Here is a 24937-nt window from a genome sequence, read left to right as displayed (position 1 = left end):
GTGTGGAAAGAACAGAACACACACATGTGTCAGAGCACAGACTCTGATATAGGGTTTGAAGCTCCTGGGCCCGCCCACAGACCAGCCTGTGGGGCGGTATTGCATGACGCAGGTGAGTGGTATTTGGCCAAGGGCCACAAGTGTACATGATAGGTGAACTGGAGTATGAGGTAACTGAGATAGGAGGTCCAGAATATGATGCACAGCTAGAAAGATGAACAATACCTCTTGCTAGGTGTAACCTGGTTGACTTGGTGCTTATCTTTTGTCTAAGATTCAGGTATCGATGTAGTTGACCCTTCACCTTTATCTAAACAATGGTTCATATTGGCTAACTGGTAGGAAATCCAGGGAAGATGCAATGAGGATCATTAATACAAAGGATGGAGCAGAGACACGGGAGATGGACAAAAGAAGGGTTGGTTAATTCCAGAAGAGCTGTTCTAATCAAATGGTTTGGCTGGGTGGGGAATTGGCCCTATTCTTTCCTCCCATAACTGCACATTTCACTTAAGCCTATTGGAATGGCCTTGAGGAAATGGGGGAAGGAGAGGATTTTCTATCTTGTTCCAGTTACTCAGACCCAATGGAGATCCATTCTAGTCCAAGGAATGATTCCAGTTACTTTCCATATTAAGCAACTGCCAGTCTCATCCCTGTGTGTACCATGCTGCACAGTTCCAGATTTGCTCAAGGGAAGCGGAAATGCCTCTTGGAGACTGCCTTCTATTATGGGGGGGCCTTGCCAGGATAACAGGATTTCCATGCAGTGCTTGACCAAGGGCCAGTCACACTTTTACAGTTCAATCTCAAGGCTGTTGTAAGGACAAAATGGTGAAGGGAAAACTGTATGACACCCTGAGGTCATTGGAGGTTTGGTGCAATAACATTCTACTAAATAGGACTTATTGTAACCCTATGTTCCCGATTTGAAATCCAACTGTTTATTTATTTGCTTCATTTAATTAATTAATTAATCAATTAATATTTATATATCACCACTGCCAATACTGGCTTGCAGCAGTTCACAACACAAATAAAACAAATCACAATAAAACATCAGCATAAAAAAACACATTACAATAATAACATCCTAACCAGAGAGCTCCGGCAGAGCCTGCAGCTCTTCAGGGAGCTCATTCCACCAGGTAGGGGCCAGGACTAAAAAGGCCCTGGTCCTGGTCAAGGCCAGGCGCGCTTTCCGGGGCCTTGGGACCACCAGCAAATTCATACCCACAGAGCGAAGAGCCCAGCAAGGGGCATATGGAGGCCTTTCCCACAGAGACTCCACTGTCTCCACTGGCAAAATCCTTCTGTGTATTGACTAGGATATATATCATATTCAGCAGAGTTCCTGCTTCTCTTTGCAGTATTTTTGTTCCATTGTTGCTGTGTGCCTCCATTGAATTACTTCCTTCATGGCCAACAACAGCATTCCTGAATTAATTGTCCTTTGTTGTAGAGAGGGGCAATTGATTGCTTTTCAGATTGCACATGGATCATTGTTAAATATTGCTAGGATGATTATGATGCAATAATACTAGTACAATAAAATCTTCTTTAAAAATGGAAAATATTTTTGCATGCAAAATGAAAAGCAGTGCTTAATTCTCCACTCAAAGAACTGATAAACGTCGATTGATTCAAGAATGCCAAGGATAGAGTGAGGAAGGATTGGGTTGGAAGAGAATGAAGACAGACAAATTTGAGGGGACAGTAGCCCTGAGAAACTGCATTAGTGTTTAACTGTCTGCAATGAACAGCTGGGTGCTGTAATTGCATTTCATGCTTTAAAAGTCACCACAAATCGGGACTGAAAAAAAGACAAAAGGGCAGCATTAAAAACATTGAGTGCAATGACATTCTTCATTTCCCATTAAGTGGAGTGGTTGAACCGCCAGAGTGGAAGCAAATTTAGGAACATGTTAATTCTTTGCTTGCAGTTAATTCTTTGCTTGCACCTATTTTTAAGGAGGAGGGGTCAGATTAAAAAATGTGATATCTTAAGCAAGAGAAGTAGAGTTTTGTGTTTTACTAAAAGGTTGTTTCATCAGTACCCTCTTAGTATCACTTAGCTATTCACTGTCTTACGTATCAAGATCCTTCAAACTCTTTATTGATGGTAATACTTTGACATAACAAGAAAATGTGTATGAGATATTCCTATCATAATTTGGCACTTAACTCACACACACCATAAATTTTAATCAGTTTGCAGAATCTTTAGTAGTACAGTTCTGTTCTTGTGCAGACAACAATCCACCTGTTGTTCTGAACTGGGTTTTTCATATTGGGAATTTCCTCCACGTGTCTTTCTCCTGTTTCACATTGTCTGTATACTGGGTAAACTCATAGCAATATACATCCAGAAGGAGAAGTTAAAAGGAACTGCCGGCACACACACCCTTCCAGAATAAGTCCCCTGATACACAATTTTAGCATGTTGTGCTTGTTCTTCTGCTGTTTTTAAGGCAGAGTTTTAACTGTATCGCTTAAAGTTTGTCCAAGAAAAAACATTTATGATTTCAAGAGACACAAGTATTATCTGCTACACGGAAGTTGTCAAAAAGTTACACATTGTATTTGGACCCCTCCCCCCCTTTTTTTTTTTTGCTGAAGGCTAGCAAATAGGAAATGCCCTCCTTTCTCCCCATCCTGCACATACACAGATCAAAGCTAGAAGCAGGTCATTTGATTAATTGCCATGCAGCAAAATCCTTTGTTAGTATTTGCGAAGCAAGTCGGCAAAGACAAAAGGATCCTTTGCAGCATGGTGACTGTGTGGGTGTAGTGTGTAGCCCTTGGAAAGCTGAGCAAAGAGCAGTCCTTCCCTGCAGGGCTGGTAGCCAAAATATGCCATAGAAGAGAATAAGACCTTACATTTTCACACAGTGTGAATTTGCTTCCTGTTTAGAGATGATACAAAAGATTTGACAATTTTTTTCATCAATGAACTCTCCTCCAGGGATTTCCTTTTCTCCTTTGTAAGCTGCATGTATGCATTTCAAATATTTCACTAGGCTTCACTTTGAAAATATTTATACCACCTTACTGCTAAAAAAGATATTTTTTAAACCTTACACAAATTCATAAAAAGAATCAATCAACCAAAAATTGTCATGAAAGGAAGTAGATAAAAACAAATTAAACCAAAAATAAGGTAAAGGTAAAGGTATCCCCTGTGCAAGCACTGGGTCATGTTTGACCCTTGGGGTGATGCCCTCTAGCGTTTTCATGGCAGACTCAATACGGGGTGGTTTGCCAAGGCCTTCCCCAGTCATTACTGTTTACCCCCCCAGCAAGCTGGGTACTCATTTTACCAACCTCGGAAGGATGGAAGGCTGAGTCAACCTTGAGCCAGCTGCTGGGATTGAACTTCCAGCCTCATGGGCAGAGCTTCAGACTACATGTCTGCTGCCTTACCACTCTGCACCACAAGAGGCTTTAAACCAAAAATACACACCATCAAAGGAAGCCACACAAAGTAGAAGCTCATAATCAAATTAACAAATATCACAATAGTGAACATGCACGCACACACACACAGAATCCACTTGTCAAAATCTTGGGACACAGCTTGTCTGGAGCATAAAAGAGTTTCATTTCGACAGTGTGACTCAACCATATAGGAGGTAGAGCTAATCTGTAGCTGTGTCTTTGGGCAAAGCATGGTGGGTAAGAAACATTCTAGGGTAGAGAGAGAAAATACAAAATAACTCAACGCAAGTGGAAATAGCCTGTGCTTTGATTCTGGCCCTCACCTTAAGTTTTTACTCATTCCTTTGAATATACTGAGAATGCCGTAATCCTGACACTTCAAGTCAAGCTCTGAAACCTGGCAACCTTACCATGAACTCTTCATTAGAACCACTGTGCTACACAGCTGTTTTTGCCACCATCTTTCTCTGATACTTTTCCAGAGATGATTGAAATGTGGATGTCTGGTTGTACACGGGGAACGGTGGGGCATCCTGCCCCACTGCAACAACACAGCGGCCTCCTGGCATAGCGGTTGCCGTGCATAATAGGTCATAGTGCAGTATTCAAGCAAGTGCTTCAGTACCGTCACATTCAGTCCCAGATGATCCCTCCCCGCAAAGAGTCACCAAAATGATGAAAAATTCAGGGAGGGAGGGATGCATTTGGGGACATAATTAGCATTGAGTGAATCTTGCGTTTTGGTGATCCAGCATGGGAAGTTACCCCTTCTCAATTGTGCAGTCCTTTTTACTTTTTACTCAATGGGATCACTGATGACTGAGAAATGATATAGCCCTTTGACTTCATAGTCATATTCTTGATCTGAATTGTATATGTTAGTAAGATAAGATACCCATGTGTTACAGGACTCTGGGGACTGGCTTTCATATTTATAGATTGTCCTCACAGTGAAAACAAGCATCCCATAGAACTAGAGGGAGCACATGTTATGTTCTTCTAGAAGGAGTGAACTGTCAGTAGTTTATCTACTTTAGTAATCTTCTTTGCCATTAAGAAGTATAAGTAGCTCCTTAGGGGACAGTTCTGGTATCAACACCAATATTTTTGCAATCAATGATGGGAAACAGCTGTAAGGACTGGGCTGGAATCTGGGTATAGAGTGTATGAATAAGCATAGAGCCAGAAATACCAGGGTTATACAGGCCTCCAGATTTCCACTTTGATTTGAGAAATCACTGATGCACCTGCTGTGCAGAGCCTGCTTTGTATCTACCAGCGCTAATAATAACATAAAATAAAATATGTTATGGGGGTGTTATCTGGCTTTGGTGTAGTGATTAGGAGTGCAGACTTCTAACCTGGTAAGCCAGGTCCAATTCTGCCCTCCCCCACATGCAGCCAACTGGGTGACCTTGGGCTCGCCACAGCACTGATAAAGCTGTTCTGACCAAGCAGTAAGATCAGGGCTCTCTCAGCCTCACCCACTTCACAGGGTGTCTGTTGTGGGGAGAGGAAAGGGAAGGTGATTATAAGCCATTTTGTGACTCCTTCGAGTAGAGAAAAACGGCATATAAGAACCAATTCTTCTTCTTCTTCTTCTTCTTTTACTGGTAGTGCATGCTGCAAAGTTGTGCTGGTAACCCAAGAATGATGTTACTGACCATTATTTGTATTGAGATCATTATCTAGAAAATCTGTTTGGGAAGGAGGTCTAAGGTATAAATATTAATCTCAGTATCCAGCCCCCAAATATATCAAAATAGGTTACAAGGAAGAGCCATGACTGAGGTGAAAACCTTGCCTGAAATTCTTTTGGTGCTGATGGGTTTGCATTATAGCAACACTCATTGTTCTCCAAAGCTCATGAATTATCTTCTGGGATAGTTAGATCTTGAGTAGACAGATTCATGCTCTTGCAAATAAATGTGAAATGGGGGAGGAGGAGGGAGGAGGAATGCCGTAAAATGTAATTCCCTCCAATTGACTTCATTTATCGGGAATTGTGCCTTCTGTGACAAGGCTGCAATTAATATCGCTTGTAAAGCAGGAGGCTCGTTCAATTGATCTCATTATAGCAGTCCAAGCTGTGATATTGTTGAAAGGGATTCCCCCATTATCTGTGTCTGACACGTATTCCTAATCAACCCAACCAATCTGCTTTGTCAAAGACCTGCCACACAAATGGAGACAATATTTATTCTGGCTGAGACTATTAGTGTAAAAAATGTGACATGCGCTAGCTTACACACACCAGCTTTTGGCCCTTAGCGACCATGAAATGAGGTATTCCCTTTTTGGAATGATTTCTAGATATAGGAGCATTTTAAATCCCAGGAGTACAATGTTCATTTTAGTAATTATACCAATAGTATGATGTTTGAATATGTCCATATGTTTGAATATATCCACAGCTGGGCATTTTACACTTTGGGTAGACTTTGGGTTACCAGCTCCAAGTTGGGCAATATCTGGAGATTTTGGGTGTGTAGCCAAGGAGGGTCAGTTTTGGGGAGAACAGGGACTTCAATGGAATATACAGTCATAGAGTCCATTTCCAAAGCAGGCATTTCCTCCAGGGAAACTGATCTCTGTCACCTGGAGGTCAGTTGCAATCCCAGGAGATTTCCAGCCACCACCTGGCGTTTTGCAGCCCTAGTATCCAGTATCCCCCAAATCTCACATTTCCCCCATCTGAACAGATTCACAGGAATCCTTTCACAAAAAGCTTGGTTGGAAATGCTGTCATAGAAGCGGTGATTCCTTTCCCTTTCCAGAAGGAAAGACTCTGATGTCACTGTTGGTACTCATATTATGTGAAAGGAAAATCGGCTTTTCCATTTGAAAACCATTTCTTCATTTAGATGAGTGTTTGATTGATTGACTTTCTTGAAATTGATGTTACTGGTAATGCCAGTAGTCTAGTAGGGCTGTGTATCTGCTACAATACAGCAAGAGTACAGAAACTCTGCAGAATATGGTCTGTATCAGAATTTAACTTTCTGAGACTCTTGTCTTGTGTTTTGAAAAATTGTAAGCTTAGAGGGACCGATGAATTCATGGCAAAAATACTCTTGAAAGCAGGCTATGCCTGATGAAATTTTATAGATCTGTATTACAGAACTAATTTGTATACTGTTTTATATTTTGGATGTCATTAAAGGTTTTTGTATTGTATTGTATGAAATCTCAGAAGGGTGGTTGAACATGGTACATGCTGTCATTGGGGCCACCAGCTCTGGGTCTGAAGACTTTGGGGGGAGGAACTTTGGGGCAGGGAGGGACCTCTGTGGAATATAATAGATAATTCAAAATACAAACAAATATGGTTTCAGGGAGCAGAATTTGGATTTTCAATGCAGAATTTAATTTTAAAATGTTTATGACAGATACAGAAAGTAAAAAAGCAATTATTTATCATAAACAAAAAAATAGAAAATGTTTTGTCCTCAACCCCTCCTTCATTGCATAAAATTTTTGAAACCCTGTCTGTAAAATGCAATAATAATTTTTGTTTGGATACATTTATATTCATATAAATATAATATAAATATAAATGTATATTTATATTCAAAATTAAACATTTAAAACTACTTGTCACTCTATTTCTTCAGTGCAATACATTTATATATGGCAATTTTAAACCACTAAATTCAGAATAGGGAGCTGATTTTTAGACAGACTGCTCATCTGTTGATTAGCCAGTTCATGTATGTATGTTCCCACAAAGCCCAACTGAGTTCCCAGTTCCTTTGCTTCTAATTCACATCATCCCTACCTGTGATGCATACCACTGAGTTTATAATTCATAATTCTGCACCAGTGGATCCAACAAAATATAATTATGTATTCAGGTAAACAATGCTTTGTGCCTACTGAATTCTAATTTCACCTTAATTACTATTGAGAAAAGTGTGCTTCTTGGGTGCAATTTTGTATGCAATACCAACATTTTATTAGCTGGTGACTAGGCTCAAAAGTTGATATAATTGAAGTCACATCTCCTACTTGAAGTTTGGCAGCAACAGTATCTTTATCGTCATCATGTAATGTTGATAAACTGGGTTTTAAACGTTTTTAAAATTCCAGGCACGCACAAAGCACTCAAAGAGTTGTTTTACAAACCCTTTGAACCTGCATGAGAGAGGTAGAGCTCATTACTTCCTCCAGAAAGCTATGCTGTAACATAGGAGCAACCACCAAAAAAGCCCATGAACACAACATAGTGGTGGCACAACATAAACTTCCGGGGGTTGGAATGACAAAAAGGCACTGCTGTACTTAGCAAAGCTGCCACATTTGCCCCTACTAGTAGAAACAGTCCCTTGGTTATATCGGCCCCAGGTCATGAAGGAGCCACATAGCTCGTCAGAGAAAGGAACTCCATGTTTAGAAATCAAGAAAAGGTACAATCCCAAATAGAAAAGATCCTGAGGGAGCTGGAGATTCAGCCAGGGAACTTCCGGATCACACCCACAAATGACAATGACCATCCTTAGAGGTACTCTAAGGATAAGTTTATTGCTACAATTAATTTTCTGTTGAAAAGTGTTGTGTCCATAATAAATGGATTCATTATTTTATCTAGTAGCTACTCAGCCATCAAAAAGAGAGCTTTCCCTTTCTTCCTTTGAATGACCAGTCTTACTGCTTTCATAACTGGCCGTAAGCCTGAACTCCAGAATGATCAAATATGCCAAAAAACGCTTTTTTGTCAATGGCTAGATTTTATGAAACCATAGATCAAAAGAAATCTGCTATCTTCTACAGACTGTGGTTCTATTCATAGGAGTAGAATAGGCTGTCAAAATAATCAAACAGCTGCTTGTTGTAGCTGAGAAAGAGCAGCAGCTGGCTTCTACAAAGCCAACTTAGAATATCTTCCCCCCAGGAAGGTACATATGTTATGCCCTCTATGCCTAAACATTTGCACTGGTGTTTTCTGTATGTTAATGATAATGTCCTTGGCAATGCCAATCCAAAATCTTGGCATTTACCTCTAAAAGTCTGTGGTCTTGTTCTACATAATCTTATCCTTTATTTCTGTCATGCCCTAGTTAAATCTGTGGGTCCAGCAAGCCATGGACATTCCGCTCCAAAAAAACAGGAACTTTATTGGAACAAGAGAACATTGAACACCAGTAACCAGAGCTGTGGAACTTATATTCATTCTCAAGCCTCTGACTAAGAGTGGTTCTCAGCCCCCAACCATAAAATTATGCCAGTGTTCTTTCACGAAACTGACCAATGGCATGAAGATCCACTGTTTATGACTGTATATCGATTGGTTCCCCCCCCCCCGGGTTTTCTCAGTTCAGTTCTGCCTCTTGTCCCACCATGCTGATCTCGCTCTTTTCTGCTGCTCCAGACGCTCTATCTCCATCAACCCCGCAAGGCTGCTGTGTGGATGGCGCCCCCCCGAACCAAGCTGCTTGCCCTACCGTGACCCCTGTGAATGGGTCATTCTACTCCCAAAGGGGTCCTGACCCCCAGGCTGAGAACCACTACCCTAAGACATGCCATTGGCTATGACTGGCCCATAGAATTTGTCCAGTGATTGGCTACCAGCCTGGGACTGGCAAATTCCGAACAAGGGTTCAGAATCCCAGTCTCGGCTCCCAAGCTGAAGGTCTCTTGTGTCTTGTGACATAATACCCAGGCTTCTGTTCTGCACTATTAGCATGCACAGTTTATAAAAGGCACCTATTCTCTCTGTCAGCTCCACCTGCACTTTCTTGCTATCCTCTATACTTGTAACTATCTCCAAAAACATCTGAATGGTACCACATCTCTCTTGAATCCTTCATATCTTCTGTTTTGTGAAACACCACTCTTTTTGTGTGAATATGATGCATTAATCCCTACGAGGTAAGATACATACTAATATGTTTCTTGGTGAGTCTTGATAGTGGTAAAGAATCCAAAGTCTGTTGAACCAATATTTTTAAGAGAAGCTTTGAGTTGTTCCTACTGATTCTTTGATTTCATTGGAATCAGAATTTATTTTCTTGTGGTTCAAGACCAGTCATAGAAAATATAGAATATGAGATATAGCATAAAACGTTATATAAATCGCTAAAACCCCATTTATTAAAATATATGAAGTACCCTATATACTTGTGTATAAGCCTAATTTTTCAGCACCTTTTTTCATACTGAAAAAGCCCTCCTCAGCTTATATGCGGATATATATGGTAATTGAAATAAAAGCCTGCTCCAGCCAGCTAATTGTTTTTCTGGCAGCTTGTAGGACATCAGCGATTTCACTGAGGGACTCTAATCTTTTTTTTCCTTTTGCCTTCACTTCTTCCTCTTCTTAATCACTTCTTATAAACTATTATTTTGGTGTCTGTGGGTGAAAAGCGAGGTACAAAACCCAGCAGCTATTCATCCTCTTGACTTTTCTGTATATGCTGGGGCGGGGGGGGGGGAGGCTGGATGGGAGAGCCTGTGATGATGGACCATTTCCCCACCCTCGGCTTATATGCGAGTCAATAAGTTTGCCCAGATTTTGTGGTAAAATTAGGTGCCTTGGCTTATATGCAGGTTGGCCTATATGCAAGTATATACGGTATGTTATTATCTAGGTATGGTCAGTATACCTGTGTTTTATCCATTCTTTCTGAAGCTTCATTGCCAGGCAGCCAAATTTAGCCACTTTAATGTGATTTCGGGATTCTTATCCCCTAGCATTATAAACATTTTTAGAATGCTTTATCTAAACATTATGTCTGAACATAAAAGTTCTATAAGAAATTCATGGATTAATTTATACAGATGACATTCAAAAATTGCATGCTTTACAGTCTCAAAATTTCCAACTCTGCACAGAAATATACATTCCTCCCATGGCAACTTCCTATATTTGCCCTCTAATACAATGGTGGGGAAAGCATCATGTCTTATGGGGGTGAAAGCTCTTCCATAATCAGGAGTCTCTAAATTCTTTATATAGGGCATTGGAACAACCCTGTTTAGACTGTTCCTAGCAGTCCTAGATGCCTTCTAGCTCTGTTTAGGTCCTGCTGCCTTTCTATGTCTAAGATTCTTTGATTGACAAAAGCCTCAGCTTGCTGATAATCCACAGATAGTAGCCCAGTTTCCTTCTCACCATCTTCACCTATAGAGGCACATATCTATCTCTCTAACAAATCTAACTAACTCCTTGGGAGAGATAGTCAGCTTCAGCCAGTATCGAAAGCCTTGCCTCTGCAGTAACCATCCTCATCTCCAAGTGAATGACAGTCAATGGGACCTGCAAAATAGCTCTTAAAAGTTTGGACTGTGTTTTCTTCAAAAAGAATCTTATCTTTTTTACTGTAATGCTCAGTGGTGCTCCATACAGAAGTTGCACTAGGGATTTTGCCACGTATATTTTTATTGCTGCACCCACTTTACATCTCTTATTGGTCCATTTTTTTCCCTGTTGCCCCCCACATTTTTATTACGATTCAAGTTGAATATATAATTTGAGGGCTCATCATACTAGAGGCCTGAAAACTCACTCCAATATATTTAAAATGGAGAACCTGCGTTATATTGACCAAATTCAGATGCCAAGAATAAATTTTTGGTCTGTTTGCAAAGGTCATAATTATTTATTTGTTATAACTCATCCTTATACCTGACAATATACCTGACAATAATGGTTAATGATTTCACTGTTCTTTTTAGGCTGTTAGGGGTTCTAGAAAGTAGGGCTACATCATCTGCACAGAACAAAAGGGGGATATAATTATCAGCTATTTTTGGCAGATAGAAGTCTGGATTTCTCAGATGGGATCCTAGATAATTGATGAAATAGTTGAACAGTAGAGGATCAAGGACACATTCTTGCTTTACATCCATCTCTACTTTTATAGGATCTGTCAGCGTGCCCTGGGGATTGCTTCTTATTGTGGTATTTTCATGCAATACCCTTGTCATATATAGCAAGCTTATCTATGGTTGAAACTTTTAGTTAGTCCCATGCAATGAAATTGAATCAAAAGCTGATGTCAAGTTGGAGAATTGTGTAAAATGGTCAAACTCACTAACCTGATAAACAGAAGTCCTGTTAAAGAATTTTATGACCATTGGCATTTCTACATGGACTATATAAATAAGTAGGTCTCTGATATGTATTAGATAAGAGAATATCTTGAACTGTAGAATGGTGAAGTTTTTCGGTGCTATATATGCTTCTATTCTATTCTTTTTCCTTTTTCTGTTCCTTCATAATTGAAATAAATTAAAAAATTATAAACAAAAGCTGATGTCAAATCAATGAAAGCTGCACAGAGAGAGGAAACAGATTTGGAAGAATATTTAGCAATTAATATTATACACTGATCCAAAGTGGAACACCCTTCTCTGAAGCCAGATTGCTCATCACTCAAACATTTAACTTGTTCCAACCAATCTCTTAGTTCTTCTTGCAAGTATCTTGTATACAATTTACTCATAGTACTGAACAGACTAATTAGACTGCAGTTGGATGGCTCATATTTGTTCCCCCTCTTGAATATGGGAACTACAATTCCATCCCCCACCCCCAGTCTTTTGGAATTCTTCCTTGTTATTTGATGGCTTTCATTGGTAATTGAAACCAAATTGTACCTCCTTCCCAAAGCAAGCAATCATTCCAGTCCTCAATGTCAGACATTTGGGATTGTTCCCCCATCCCTGATAATGGCAGCCATTTGTAATGGCCACTGTCCTTTCTCAAAATTACATAACTACCCAGAGGCTCAACAAGACAGGGGATCCCTGGCTAAACTTCTTTATTCTCACTCCCAACTGAAACAAAGCCTAAAAGCAAAGAATTTTTTTTTTCATATTCATTCAGTATTATCCTTCCCCATTGTTAAAATTAAAAAATTGTAATACACTAGACCTTTACCCTTCATGATCACCATGAACTCCACCAATGCTGGGAGGCAGGCTTCTGCTGCCCCCAGTAGGAAAACAACCATATTTTCTGCAAAATTTAATGATACAGTTATTACAATGATGGCACACAAGGAGTAAAACAGACTGGAGACTATTTCAAGTGATCAGACCATGGAGCACAAATAAGTTAAATTGTGAGTCACAATTCCAAAATGATGATGGTCTACTATGAGATGTTTAAACCTCCGTTGTTGCTTTTTTTTTTGCCTCCACCTATCACTATTAAGTAAGAGCCTCTTGTGGCGCAGAGTGGTAAGGCAGCCGTCTGAAAGCTTTGCCCATGAGGCTGGGAGTTCAATCCCAGCAGCCGGCTCAAGGTTGACTCAGCCTTCCATCCTTCCGAGGTCGGTAAAATGAGTACCCAGCTTGCTGGGGGGTAAACGGTAATGACTGGGGAAGGCACTGGCAAACCACCCCGTATTGAGTCTGCCATGAAAACGCTAGAGGGCGTCACCCCAAGGGTCAGACATGACTCGGTGCTTGCACAGGGGAAACCTTTACCTTTACCTTTATCACTATTAAATGTTAGTGACATATGTGTTAACACATTGGTATCATCTGTAAGTGCAATGTGTTAAAACCCCAAGTTTGTTTTAAATGAAAATGGTTATGACTTCATTCAAAAGCCTTAGAAAACATTTTGCCTCGATAGGACTTTCCAAAGAATGCTTTAATTTACATTTCCTGGCAAATCTAGTTCATAGAGGCTGCTAGGATGAGTTAGAAAGGCAGTCTGTATAGGAGACATCTTGTGGGATCTGTGTATACTGGCTTGGGTTCCATGATGATTTATTTATTTGATTTAAACCCCTCTTTCCTCCTCAATGGAAACTTACAGCATTCACCTCTTCTGTATTTTATTCTCATAGCAACTCTGTGGCATAGGATAGGGTGAGTGTGTGTGATTGGCCCAAAGTCACTGAGCAAGCTTCCATGGCAGAATGGGGATTCAAACTTGGGTCTCCCCCATCATAGCCCAACACTACACACCATGCTGGCACTCACACTGTGTTTGTATTTTGCAAGCGTAGCATGCCTCTCTAACAATACATTTTCCTGAAAATCTGACAGCATTAAGGCAGAAAAGTGCATGATTTAGGCTTTGCAGAAGGGCCATCATCAAGGGCAACAAATTCAGCGTTGACGGTCCTAGAGGAGCCTGGACCATTCACTTCATATTTCACCTTGTTATCATTTGCTTATTACAGCAGCTAACATAAAACTTTTTAATGACTTCAGTTTTTGAACCGTATAGACGTTCTTTTGGAATGCCACATTTTGCCAGGTTACATCATAGATAGCTATTCCATAAAACAGTTTACTTTTTAAAAAAATCTCTAATTAGAAAAGAGTATTCTTCCATTTCCTATGAGTTCAGCTTATAAGAACTTTTGGTAATCCTGAATGCTCCAGATGACAACTCTAAACTCTACAACTACAAACGCAGCTATATGCAGTCCCTTTTAAGCTGTTTGTGGTGTTGATATGGATGCTTTCGGATTCCTTTATTTTCTTCCTTGTTTCTTCCCCCTTTCCCTCCTTTTTTCTTGTGATGCTTGAGGAGCCCACATTTAGTAGGTGCATGAAACTGATTGAGGATTTTTAAATATAAATGTTGGAAATAATTCCCAAGGTAATACAGTTGAAATAATTTTTAGCCCCAGATTATTCATTGTGGTAAAGTTGAGTCCCCCTGTCTTTTTCCTCATTACAAGTTAACAGCTCCTGAACTACTACACCAACACAAGAAATATTAGGGGAGTCAGAACTGGACAACCAAACACAAAACAAGCAGATCAAAAAGAACATTTGTGGAGGTCAAAAATTATTGTCTTTTTGCGATGGTGCTGTAAAACAGGGGTAGTCAACCTGTGGTCCTCCAGATGTCCATGGACTACAATTCCCATGAGCTCCTGCCAGCGAACGCTGGCAGGGGCTCATGGGAATTGTAGTCCATGGACATCTGGAGGACCACAGGCTGACTACCCCTGCTGTAAAATACCCAGTTGAGGAATCACTTTCATTCCGTGTAGAGTTCTAAAAGGAATGTGACTTCAAGCAGCAAAGTATGAGCACAAGTCAAACGCATAGGTGTGTTGCAGCAGCGGATGCTATGTACTAGTTGCAGTTGCATGCCACTGATTCACATTTCCTTTTAAAAGACCCGAGGAAGAATGTCTTCTGGAGGCACTGTGGCATTACAGCTGGGGTTCTTTGATTTGGAAGTTCCATGATATCAGGTCTTGAAACAACAGCAGGCTTTAACATGGTGGCTTTAATATGTCAGGTGGGGATTCTGACACCAGTTCAACATCCAGATCTGCCAAGAAGGGAGAGCTGTAAAGAGACAGAACTGTAAAGCAGCCTCTTAGCAAATATAGGCCAGAACACAATCCTGTGATACTGCTTAACCTCATAGAAGCTAGGCTTCCTTGGTAACCTGAACAACTGGAAGACCTGACCTCTGACATAGGAAGCAGCTCCGATGTGGGCGGGGGGGTTGTATTGTACCAGGAGTCAATGGGAAAGGCTCATTGGCAAAAACAGACTTTGGGGACAGCCAAAACAGAATAGTGCAGCAGAATATAGAATTTTTTTTGGGGGGGGGGAGCACAGGTCGTTTAAATTATTTATACCGATAAGCTCTGATGGTGCAAAGAACCCTGCCAAAAATAACACTGGCTAAAGGGTTCCTGCACTGAAGTTACTGCCCACTGAAGAACAGGCTGTCTGTATGGTCTTTGATTTTTTTTATTTAAGGTGATCTGTGCGTTCCTCTTATCATTTTATCGGGAACCATCACTGTTCTGTCAAGGGTACTTTCTGTTTTCTTGCTTTTTAATCAGAGACAAAGAGTGACTCCCAAACTTGCCAATCTTGTTCTTCCATGCTTACAGCAATTACTTGACAATGCGTGAGGCTGTGGCTGCTTCTGCACAGGGGTTTCCCACCCCCCACCGGAATGCAGGAAGCCCAAAGCTTAAACTGGAGAATTGACACGATGTTGTGACTTGTGGGTCTCCCATGATTTTCTCCTTGAAATTGGATCAATTCAAAAGAGGCACTGCAGGATGGCTGTGGGCAAAGTTTCCATAGATACTCCGCTTGCCACCACCTGCAGGGGATGGTGCTGAGCTCTGCATTTCCTCCCCACTCCTGCTTGGGCCATTTGTTGGGTTTCTTCTTCCAACCGATCGGTGGTGCAGTTTTACTGAAAAAGGGAGAGCGCCTTTGCCACGGAGGGGAATAACCTCTGTAGTCTTTGCTCCTGTGCAGACACAACAAAAGGAAAGGGGGAGGACAGGGTGGGCTGCAAGAGCAAACAGTGTGGGGGAAAGGTGGAAGCCACTCCTTTCTACTTCCATGCCGCTCTTTCTCTCTCCCATGCCTTTTGGTGCTGCCACCAGGGCAGGGATGTGTTTTCATACCCCTCTCTGGAAGTGTGAGCTTTCGAGTGCAAGCACTCTTCATCAGAATGCTCACGCCTTGAAGAAATCTTTGTTGGTCTTAAAGGTACTGCTGGACTCTGATTTTATTGTGCTGCTTCAGACCAACACGGCTACTCATTTGAATCTATCCTTGAAAACAAGTTAGTCATTTTCAGTGGGGCTAGCAGCACCATCCTAAGAAGAGTTACATCCTCTCAATCCTTTTGACTTCAGTGGATTTAGAAGAGTTTAACTTTGCTTAGGATTGCAAAGTTAAACTGCAATCCTGGTCACATTTATGTGGAACTATGCTCCCCAGAACACAGGAGGACTCGCTGAAAATCATGATTAAATTTAGCTGGATCAGGCTGTAAAATGCGAAGACATAATTTATGTTACCAGTGCTTAAACACCATTAATGTCCATTTATATGGCACAAGTTGACTACAATACAAAAAACCCTCACTCATGTTTATTGCTGATAATAGAGGGTTTTTTTAAAAAAAAAGGAAGTGTGAGAATGAATTCCCACTTGTTTCCGATCTTTTCAGGGGAGAAAGTTGAAACAAAGTTCTTTGTGGCAGATTTGTTCATGGTAAACTTGAAAGGCAATGGGCAAGAATCTAGGCCTCTTCCTTTGAAGAGGAAATGTGTGGGATGTTGGCCGTTTGCCAGCAGATACTGACATCACTGATGTGTTGGAATACTGCTGAATAAAGTAGGTGTGGATATGGAAGGGATCATGAAGAGCAGCCGGGATGGCCAGGAAAGCTGGCCAGTGAAATGGAGCATAGAGATGAACAGGTAGAGATTAGACTGCACCTGGTAAACAGCTTGAACAATTTCCAGTTGGCTTCCAAAACTCCTCATTCTTTGGGGGAAAGAAGTACAATTGTATCAAGTGCTAATTGACTTTTAAATATTTATAATCCTTATTTCTTCTTCTACCCACCTTTTAAAAATTACATAGTAAGAATAAATGTTATATATAGTATATATAAATAAACATATAAACTGCATCCACATTCCAAGGACAGCTAGCATAGTGTAGCGGTTAATAATAATAGCAATAGCAATAGCAATAGCAATAGCAATAGCAATAGCAATAGCAATAGCAATAGCAATAATATTTTTATAGCACACCCTTCCTGGTTGGCTCAGGGCAAGCACAAACAGGGTTAGGGAGTTGGACTCGGATCCGACCCAGATTTGAATCTTCACTCTTCCAAGGAAGCTTTTTTGATGAATTTGGGCCAGTCACATACTCTCAGTCTATTGTGAGGCTAAAATGGACAAGCCACTTTCAGTTTCCATTGAAGAGGAAAGGAGGCTGTAAATTAAGCAAATCAATCACATAACAATTTCCAACTCTATATTTCCCTTTTTTTAAAAAAAGCCCATCCAGTCTACATTTAATCATCTCCAAGGAGAGAAAGCCACCGCATCCCTAGGCAACTGATTCCAACATTGAACTGCCCCTATTGTTTAAAAGTTTCTCCTAATGTCCTACTGATATCTTTCCACCCAACATTATAAGTTCTGTCCTCCACTACCAAGTGTTATGGTAGTCAAAGACTGTAACCAATAAACTTACTCCACTACCATGTGAAACAGTACCTATATGCCTCTAAATGACAGCTCTTCAAGTACTTAAAAAGACTAATCATATCCCCCTCAATCTCCTCTTCTTCAGCCTGAACATTCCTAGTTCCCACAACCTTTCTTTATAAGGCTGTATGCTCCAAACCTCTGACAATTCTTCTTACTCTCTTCTGCTCCTGCTCTAAAGTTTCTATGCCGTTCCCATAAAAAGGCCTCCGGAACTGAACACAGGCCATTTCTGCATGAGAAAAATGTTCCTAGGCAGCCTTTGCATGATGTTGCCAACATCTTGAGGCTCTCCAGTAGCTGGGTCACGAGTTGGCCATTTTTAACTTGTGATTTTGGGAATCCAGAAAACTGGATTGACCACCCTAAATCATGCAAATCCCCAGTCAGTAACCAGTGAGCAACCAGGGATAAAACTGTATGGAGGGGGAAACACGCATTAGTCTCAGCAGCTTTGTCCTGCCCTCGTACCCGCCCTTTCCCCTCCATTTCCTGCTCTGAGTAATTTTTTTTTAATGGTGTGGTCCATGTTGCAGCACAACTACAAACCTACATTATCCAAGGTGAAATAAAATCTACTTTTAAAGTGTCTATGGTCTTCTTGGGATCAGGCAGGCAAAAGAGCCCCATTTCTGTTTTCTGGCAGTGGGATATGAGCTGGGAAAGAGTGTGTGTGTGATCTGGATGCCTCCTCCCAATCATACAGGTGTCTGAGCAGCTTGATTTAAAGCTAACCATTAGCACAAAATGTCTTTTTGGACTTCAGTTACTTGTCCAGCCTTCTATGAACTCAGACACACAAAACAACTCAGTTTGCATTTTCTGGGGGTGGGAAATGAGCTGGGAAAGGGAGTAAATGGGTGATCTGGATGCTTCCTCCCAATCATACAGGAGTCTGAGCAGCTTGATTTAAAGCTAATCATTTGCACAAAATGTCTTCTTGGGCTCCAGGGACAATGTTCAGCATCTCAGAAATCTACCCACGTGGAAATAAACTGAAAAAACACTAGTATTCCAAAGAAGGGGTAGGGATGCTGTATAGTTCCGGTGTTTCTCCACAGCAACAGAGCACTATGGATTTTATTAAAGATGCATCTGTGTTATGGCAACACGGAAGTGCCTTTTTAAAAAACAAAAATTAATTTTGGGGCTGGGGGGGGGGAGAAAGTTTCAGTCTATGAGAGAACTGCTGTGTTGTGATTAGTGGCTTGCTGTGATGGACAAGCCAAGGAGCGGAGGGAGAAGTTCGGCTTGTTTTTCCTTGCAGCCTCGTCAGGAGGCAGAAAAGCCTTGACGGGACAAAGGGAAAACGCGGGAGGGGTCTCCCTATAGGGAGGGCTCAAATGCAAGATTTACCATCCTGTGTTTGCCATCAGGAAGCCACTTGTGTTTTACTGCTCTGTACAGAAATGGCCATAGTATTCTAAATGGGGTCTGATTAGTGCACTATAAGTGGTACCATCACATTCGACACATCTGTTGATAATCCCTAATCTCAAATTTATCTTCTTTGCTGCCACATCATGCTGGCTACTCCTACTCAATTTGAAGTCCATCAAAACCCCAAAATCTTCGTCACACATGCTGCTACCCAACACAGTATCCCCTAGCTGGTACTTGTGCATAACATTAGTATTACCCAAATGCAAAACCTTACATTTATCTCTATTGCATCTCATTCACATCTTCCCATTTTCCAAATTTATCCTAGCCTGATTGTATGTTACAAAAATCTGTTGCCACAAACTGCTAGTTCCCTATGCAACAAATAAGGATTAGAAATTTAAGTTTCAAAATGTGTAAGCTAGGAATTCATCAGAGGATTTGGCCACATGTACAGAAGAAATGTATTACACACAATCCTCCAGAGAGATGGGATCATCATTTGTCCTGAAAGGGGCATGTCCCAAGAATGTACCAAGGAGGTGGAAAGTCTAGAAAGTGGACAATTATAGGATGATGTCACATGGATGCTCCAAACAAACAAAACTCCCACTGCAGTTTGAAAGCCAAGGTGGAGAAAAACTTCCATGCAAACACAACTGTAGAGTATAGCAGCTAGCTGATAAATTGCTTAAATCACGATCACGAGTGAAGTAGCTAGATATTGCACTCCAGAGATCCAACTTGTACCTATGCATTCCCTAATACAGCTAAGTCTTCATCTTATAAAATCTTAGAATCATAGAGCTGAAAGGGGCCATACAGGCCATCAAGTCCAACCCCCTGCTCATGCAGGATCAGCCTAAAGCATCCAGGATAAGTATCTGTCCAGCCACTGCTTGAAGACTGCCACTCTTGTTTCTTCCTTGTTCCTGTTGCCTGCCCGAAGGACCACAGAGGTTATGGGGGAAGACAACATAGGACCAAGAGAGGAAAACAGACAATAAGGTGTGGTTAACTTTCGTATAGGAATTTAAAGATAAAGGATGCATCATCGATGTTCAGCCTGGCAATCCTGACAAGATATGAATTGATGCAATCAATTAATATAGTTCTTGTATTGCTGTTTTCAGAATGGAAAAATAATCTGGATACAAAAACTTCAATGTGAAGCACTATTAAGGCGTCCCTCCACCCAGCCGCCATTTTGATCTTATATTCTGAACAGCTGGAGCTACACAAAGAGTAGGGATATCTACCCCATCATTTAGCAAAAACAACCGAGCCCCCTACTTCACCAGACAGGATTGTTTTTCTTGACAAACCCAGACAGTTATCTGGGATTTCTCACCATTCAAACAGCTGACTTAAAAGTAGACTTTGATAAGAGACACAATTTTATAAGAGAAACATTTTATGATGAGCATGCAAAGATTATTAACCATTGTAAATAGCTTCAGCAGTGACACCTCCATAGTAAACAATTAAAGTTGAATTAGTGTGTAACTAAGGATTTTGTGACAGTTATTATTATATAAATTGATTCTGGTAGTCAAATGTGGACTTTCTGTAATACATTCTCTCAAATATTATCCTGAATGTGGCATCATATATAACAGTTACCTTGTCAAAATGCTGTTGGGTGAAAATTAAATTATTGACAGCAATATAATTTTGTATTCACTTTATTATTTTGATTCATTTCATCTGTCAGAAGACATAGTGCATTTTGACCAGATTTAGAAACCGGAGGGGGAAAACTAGATGCTGAAATTCTTCCTATTTTCTCTCTCTCTCTCTCTCTCTCTCTCTCTCTCTCTCTCTCTCTCTCTCTCTCTCTCTCTCTCTCTCTCTCTCTCTCTCTCTCTCTCTCTCTCTCTCTCATAACACTTTTCCTAAGTTAAGGTAGTTACTATGGAGTTTTTGATGTGCTAGAGTTCCACTGAGTAAGCTTTCAGATTTCATAATATAAACCAAATTGATCAAGTGTCCTGGATTAACAATTATGCAAGCTTTCATTACACTTCCCTGAAAAATGCCCAGATCTCTTGCTAGCAGGAGACCTAATAAACATTTTGCAGGGCAATCCTGAGCCATGTTGCACCCTTCAAAGCCCATTAACATCAGGAAGTTTTAGAGAGATATCTCTGATTATGATTGCTCTTGTTAAGTGTCTGTGTTCATATTCTGAAGCAGTCTAGTCCAAAGTTATTACTACACATGTCATCACTGCACTGGAAAAAGCCTCCATTTCCCCTATATTACAGTCCAGGGAGTCACTTGGAAAACTGTTTAAGTAAATATTGTTGTTGCCCAACATGAGAGCGTGGGAATGTCTGTTCTTGCTCATCTTAGATCAGCACTCAGGGCAGTCGGGATTTGTTTGTCTGCACTCTTCCCTGTAAGCTCAGGGTGGCTTACATAATTTAGAATACAGTACCGTTATAAATGTTATAAATTGACAATTAAAATCCAGTTTAAAATACAGTCTGGGTGAGGGGGTGCATGTAGATGCTAAATAACACTGGAGGGAGAATCACTCCCTGTGGCACCTGAGTCATAGAATCTTAGAATCATAGAGTTGGAAGGGGCCTCATGGATCATCTAGTCCAACCCCCTGCACTATGCAGGCCACTCACATCCCAATCGCTCATCTACTGTAACCTGCCATCCCTTTGCCTTCACAGAATCAGCCTCTCCGTCAGATGGCTATCTAGCCTCTGTTTAAAAATTTCCAAAGATGGAGAACCCACCACCTCCCGAGGAAGACTGTTCCACTGAGAAACTGCTCTGACTGTCAGGAACTTCTTCCAGATGTTTAGATGGAATTTCTTTTGAATTAATTTCATCCCATTTGTTCTGGTCTGTCCCGCTGGAGCAAGAGAGAACAATTCTGCTCCATCCTCCATATGGCACCCTTTTAAATACTTGAAGATGGTTACCAGATCCCCTCTTTGTCATCTCCTGTCTAAACAGACCAAGCTCCCCCAACCTTTCTTCATACATCTTGGTCTCCAAACCCCTCACCATCTTTGTTGCCCTCCTCTGGACACATTCCAGTTTGTCAACTGGGGTGCCCAAAACTGAACACAGTATTCCAAGTGAGGCCGAACCAGAGCAGAGAAAAGTAGTACCATCACCTCCCGTGATCTGGACACAATACTCCGTTTGATACAGCCCCAAATCCCATTTGCCTTTTTAGCCACTGAGTCACACTGCTGACTCATGTTCAATGTAGGGTCTACTAAGACTTAGGTTCTCTCTTCTAGCATCAGTCTGTGTTCCTGACTGCAGCCATTGGAGGGTGGCACCCAAGATCCTCACCTTTTCCCAGCTGTGATGAGAGTGATAGTGATGGAAGCAACCCTTGATAATCTTTCCACTCCCTCTAAAGTTATCCACTTGCATACTCAGCCTGCACATAAAGAGCTGCATGCACTCATCAGACAAGCAAGTGACTGGTGCAGGTCAGGCGGCAGGGGTTTGTGGACATTTATACATTTCCCCCCAGTCTTGCTGAAGCTACCTAAGGCTTCTGTTAACCTTCATTATGAAACCATCTCAAATACTCCTTGTTTCAATGCACAGCCATCAGATGCCTGAGGCTGTGCTTACATGCAGATGATGTGTTTGTGACATCACAATGCTCTCTGAGGCAGTAAGTTACAGTAACAATAGAAGTCAAGTTGCAAAGGGAGGCAACTGGAGGAGGCATATTTCTAGGGGCAAGGAGGTAGAAAACTGGAAGGACATACCTTATTTTGAGAGCCGCTTCTATCAGTGAGAGTGCAGGCTGTCCAGTTTCACAAAACTGTTCTGCAATATGAGCATATATAGAGAAAAATGATAGTGAGAGGCAAGTAGTATTTTATGTTAGAAAACAGTATATATTTCTAAAGATCAAATTCTATTAAATTTTTAGATTTAGGGGTTATGGGGTGAATTTACGCAGAAGTTCTTTTGTGTGCAGTGAGGTTTCTGTTTATATACTGGATTTCATGTTATTATAAATTTGTCAGTGAACTATATCCTACCACTTTGCTCAGCTCTGCTCCACGATTGTTTCCTCCAGCCTGAAGAGGTCACTACAACTTCAGTGGTTCTCCTGCCAGAAGGAAAGCCAATTTAGAAGAATGCTGAACAAAGTGGAAAGATACAGGATAATATCATGAGTTCATGAATGATGTTCAGATATTATGGTTGGGAAAAGCCTATTCAGATATTATGGTAGGGGCATGAGTCACCAGAAAATAGCAGTTAGAGCATGTTAAACTATATGCATGATGTGATTTTGTGATCTCAACTGGTGGACCAGTTTGCCCCTAACTTGGGCAGGCTTTCCAGGCCCTGCAAGGCTCTTTGATTTCAGAAAGCTTTCTGGTGAATTTTGCTGAGTCTCTGATCTTTGTTAATGGAGACATTACAAGCAGCAGCAGTTTCTTGATTTCAGGACTGACCATTTGTATCCTATATTATATTTCAGCAATAGGCTTTGGTATTTGATCGCTGCTGTCTGGTTATTGCATTTTGATATTTTAAAGATACTTGCTATTGTAAGCTGCCCTGAGCGAAGTTAGAGGTGAAATATCATTTTGTAAAAATAATTTAAATGAACCACACTTGACATTTTGAAAGTCAGTATGAGATTAGGCAGAGGATATGATTTTGGGATGTTACTCTTCTGACTCTCTCCATAAGAGTGGGTTTCATGCAGTTCATTATGTCCTCAAGCTTTGTCCCCAAAATAGGTTGAGCTAAGGCTGGGTCCTTTCATACCACAGAATGAGGTGGTCGAATGCCTGAGATGGTACATTGGACTGTGCCACTGAAGACCATAGGTGGGTGGAGTCACATTCTTAATACTCCACCATGTGAAAACTTCCCACAAATAATAAAAAACAAGCATTTGTGGAAGAAAGATTTCTCTTTACAAGGAACAATTGTTTTAGGGAATTATTGAAAATTACAAACCTATTCTCTGCTGGTAGCCTGGAGTAGTACAGTCCATTCTCCACAGGAAAAGTTTATGGAGATCTCAAGTGGTAAAGCTGGCCTAGTGAGTCATAGGGGAACATTTCCAAGACCTTTCCAGACATCCAATAGCCTTTTAGTTCAAAGGGGTTACACAAAACACTGCTGACGTGTACGACTTACGATAAGAATAAAACCAGGGTGTTATATGTCATGGAGATCAGTGGTCCCCAACCTTTTTATCAGTGGGGACCGATCAATGCTTGGCAATTTTACTGAGGCCTGGGGGGGCAATCTTTTGCCCAGAGACATTGACATCGCAGCCTGAGCCCCTGCTCCACATGCTTTCCCACCAGTGTGGGCAGCTATGTCTATCCCAACTGAAGTGCACCTGGGGTATAGGACGACCCCCCCCACTTGGAAGCATGTTTTTCAGGGGGGGAAAGTAGTCTTATATGCCAGCAAATACTGTAGCTCTTCCTCCAATGATACTTCCTTTAGTTGCTGGAAGTCTGAGGACAGGATACATGCCAAAAAAAAATAATCCTTTTAAAATAGAGCTGTTTGTGACTCATTACATTTGTGGTTTTTTACAAAAGCTGTAACACAGGGAATTGATTAGTGAGTTAGCAGGACTGTAAGTGTATAGGTAGACTGGAAAAAACAAACTGGAATGACAGGGTGGTTTTGCTAGCCATGTAATGACTTCCCGCCGCCTGCTGGGGGGCGCTGCCAGCAGCAGCTGCGCAGTGCCATGCTGAGGGGGAGTCCCAGCCATGGCAGCTGTTGGAGAGCACTAAAGGTGAGCTGGTGGCAGAGTGGCAGGGCAGCCCCTGAGGCAGCAGCCGTGGAGGAGGACGAGGAGGAGCCGCGGCCCCGTACCAACTTATCCACGGAGCGGTAGTGGTCCCTGGACCGGGGGTTGGGGACCACTGATGTAGATGAATTGTTAAGGTCTTGGGATTTTCTTCAGGCCATTAACTGATGAGTCACTCCCCACAACTGGATTACTCCCCAGCCCAACACATTGCCCAATAGCAACATCACCAACAGAAGAGCTTTTTAATAAGGGGGGGGGAAAGGGGGGGTTGGAGAAGAGCAGGCAGAAGGGAGAAGCAGAAAGGCAGTGGCTGGTAAAAGATTAACAACTCCTGTCGTGCACACTGGAGTTAAAATTA

General features: G+C 41.3%; 1 protein-coding gene and 1 long non-coding RNA gene across 2 annotated transcripts in view; one reads left to right on the top strand and one right to left on the bottom strand.

The window, feature by feature from the left end:
* The window catches only part of LOC143843918 (uncharacterized), a 243126-nt gene that overhangs the window by 71077 nt on the left and 147112 nt on the right, over positions 1–24937 (top strand). The window lies entirely within an intron of this gene.
* Positions 1–24937, bottom strand: part of LOC143842730 (uncharacterized) — a 35497-nt gene that overhangs the window by 7264 nt on the left and 3296 nt on the right. Inside the window, exons 3-4 of the mRNA XM_077347891.1 lie at positions 22823–22893; positions 22544–22604 (exon numbers count right to left, since the gene is read on the bottom strand). Of these exons, the coding sequence (XP_077204006.1) occupies positions 22544–22604; positions 22823–22893 (132 nt within the window). The remainder of the gene's footprint in view (positions 1–22543; positions 22605–22822; positions 22894–24937) is intronic.

The sequence above is a fragment of the Paroedura picta genome, chromosome 8, assembly GCF_049243985.1.
Source record: "Paroedura picta isolate Pp20150507F chromosome 8, Ppicta_v3.0, whole genome shotgun sequence".
Lineage (NCBI taxonomy): Eukaryota > Metazoa > Chordata > Lepidosauria > Squamata > Gekkonidae > Paroedura > Paroedura picta.
The sequence above is the reverse complement of the archived record's forward strand: the minus strand, read 5'-3'. Positions and strand labels throughout refer to the sequence as shown.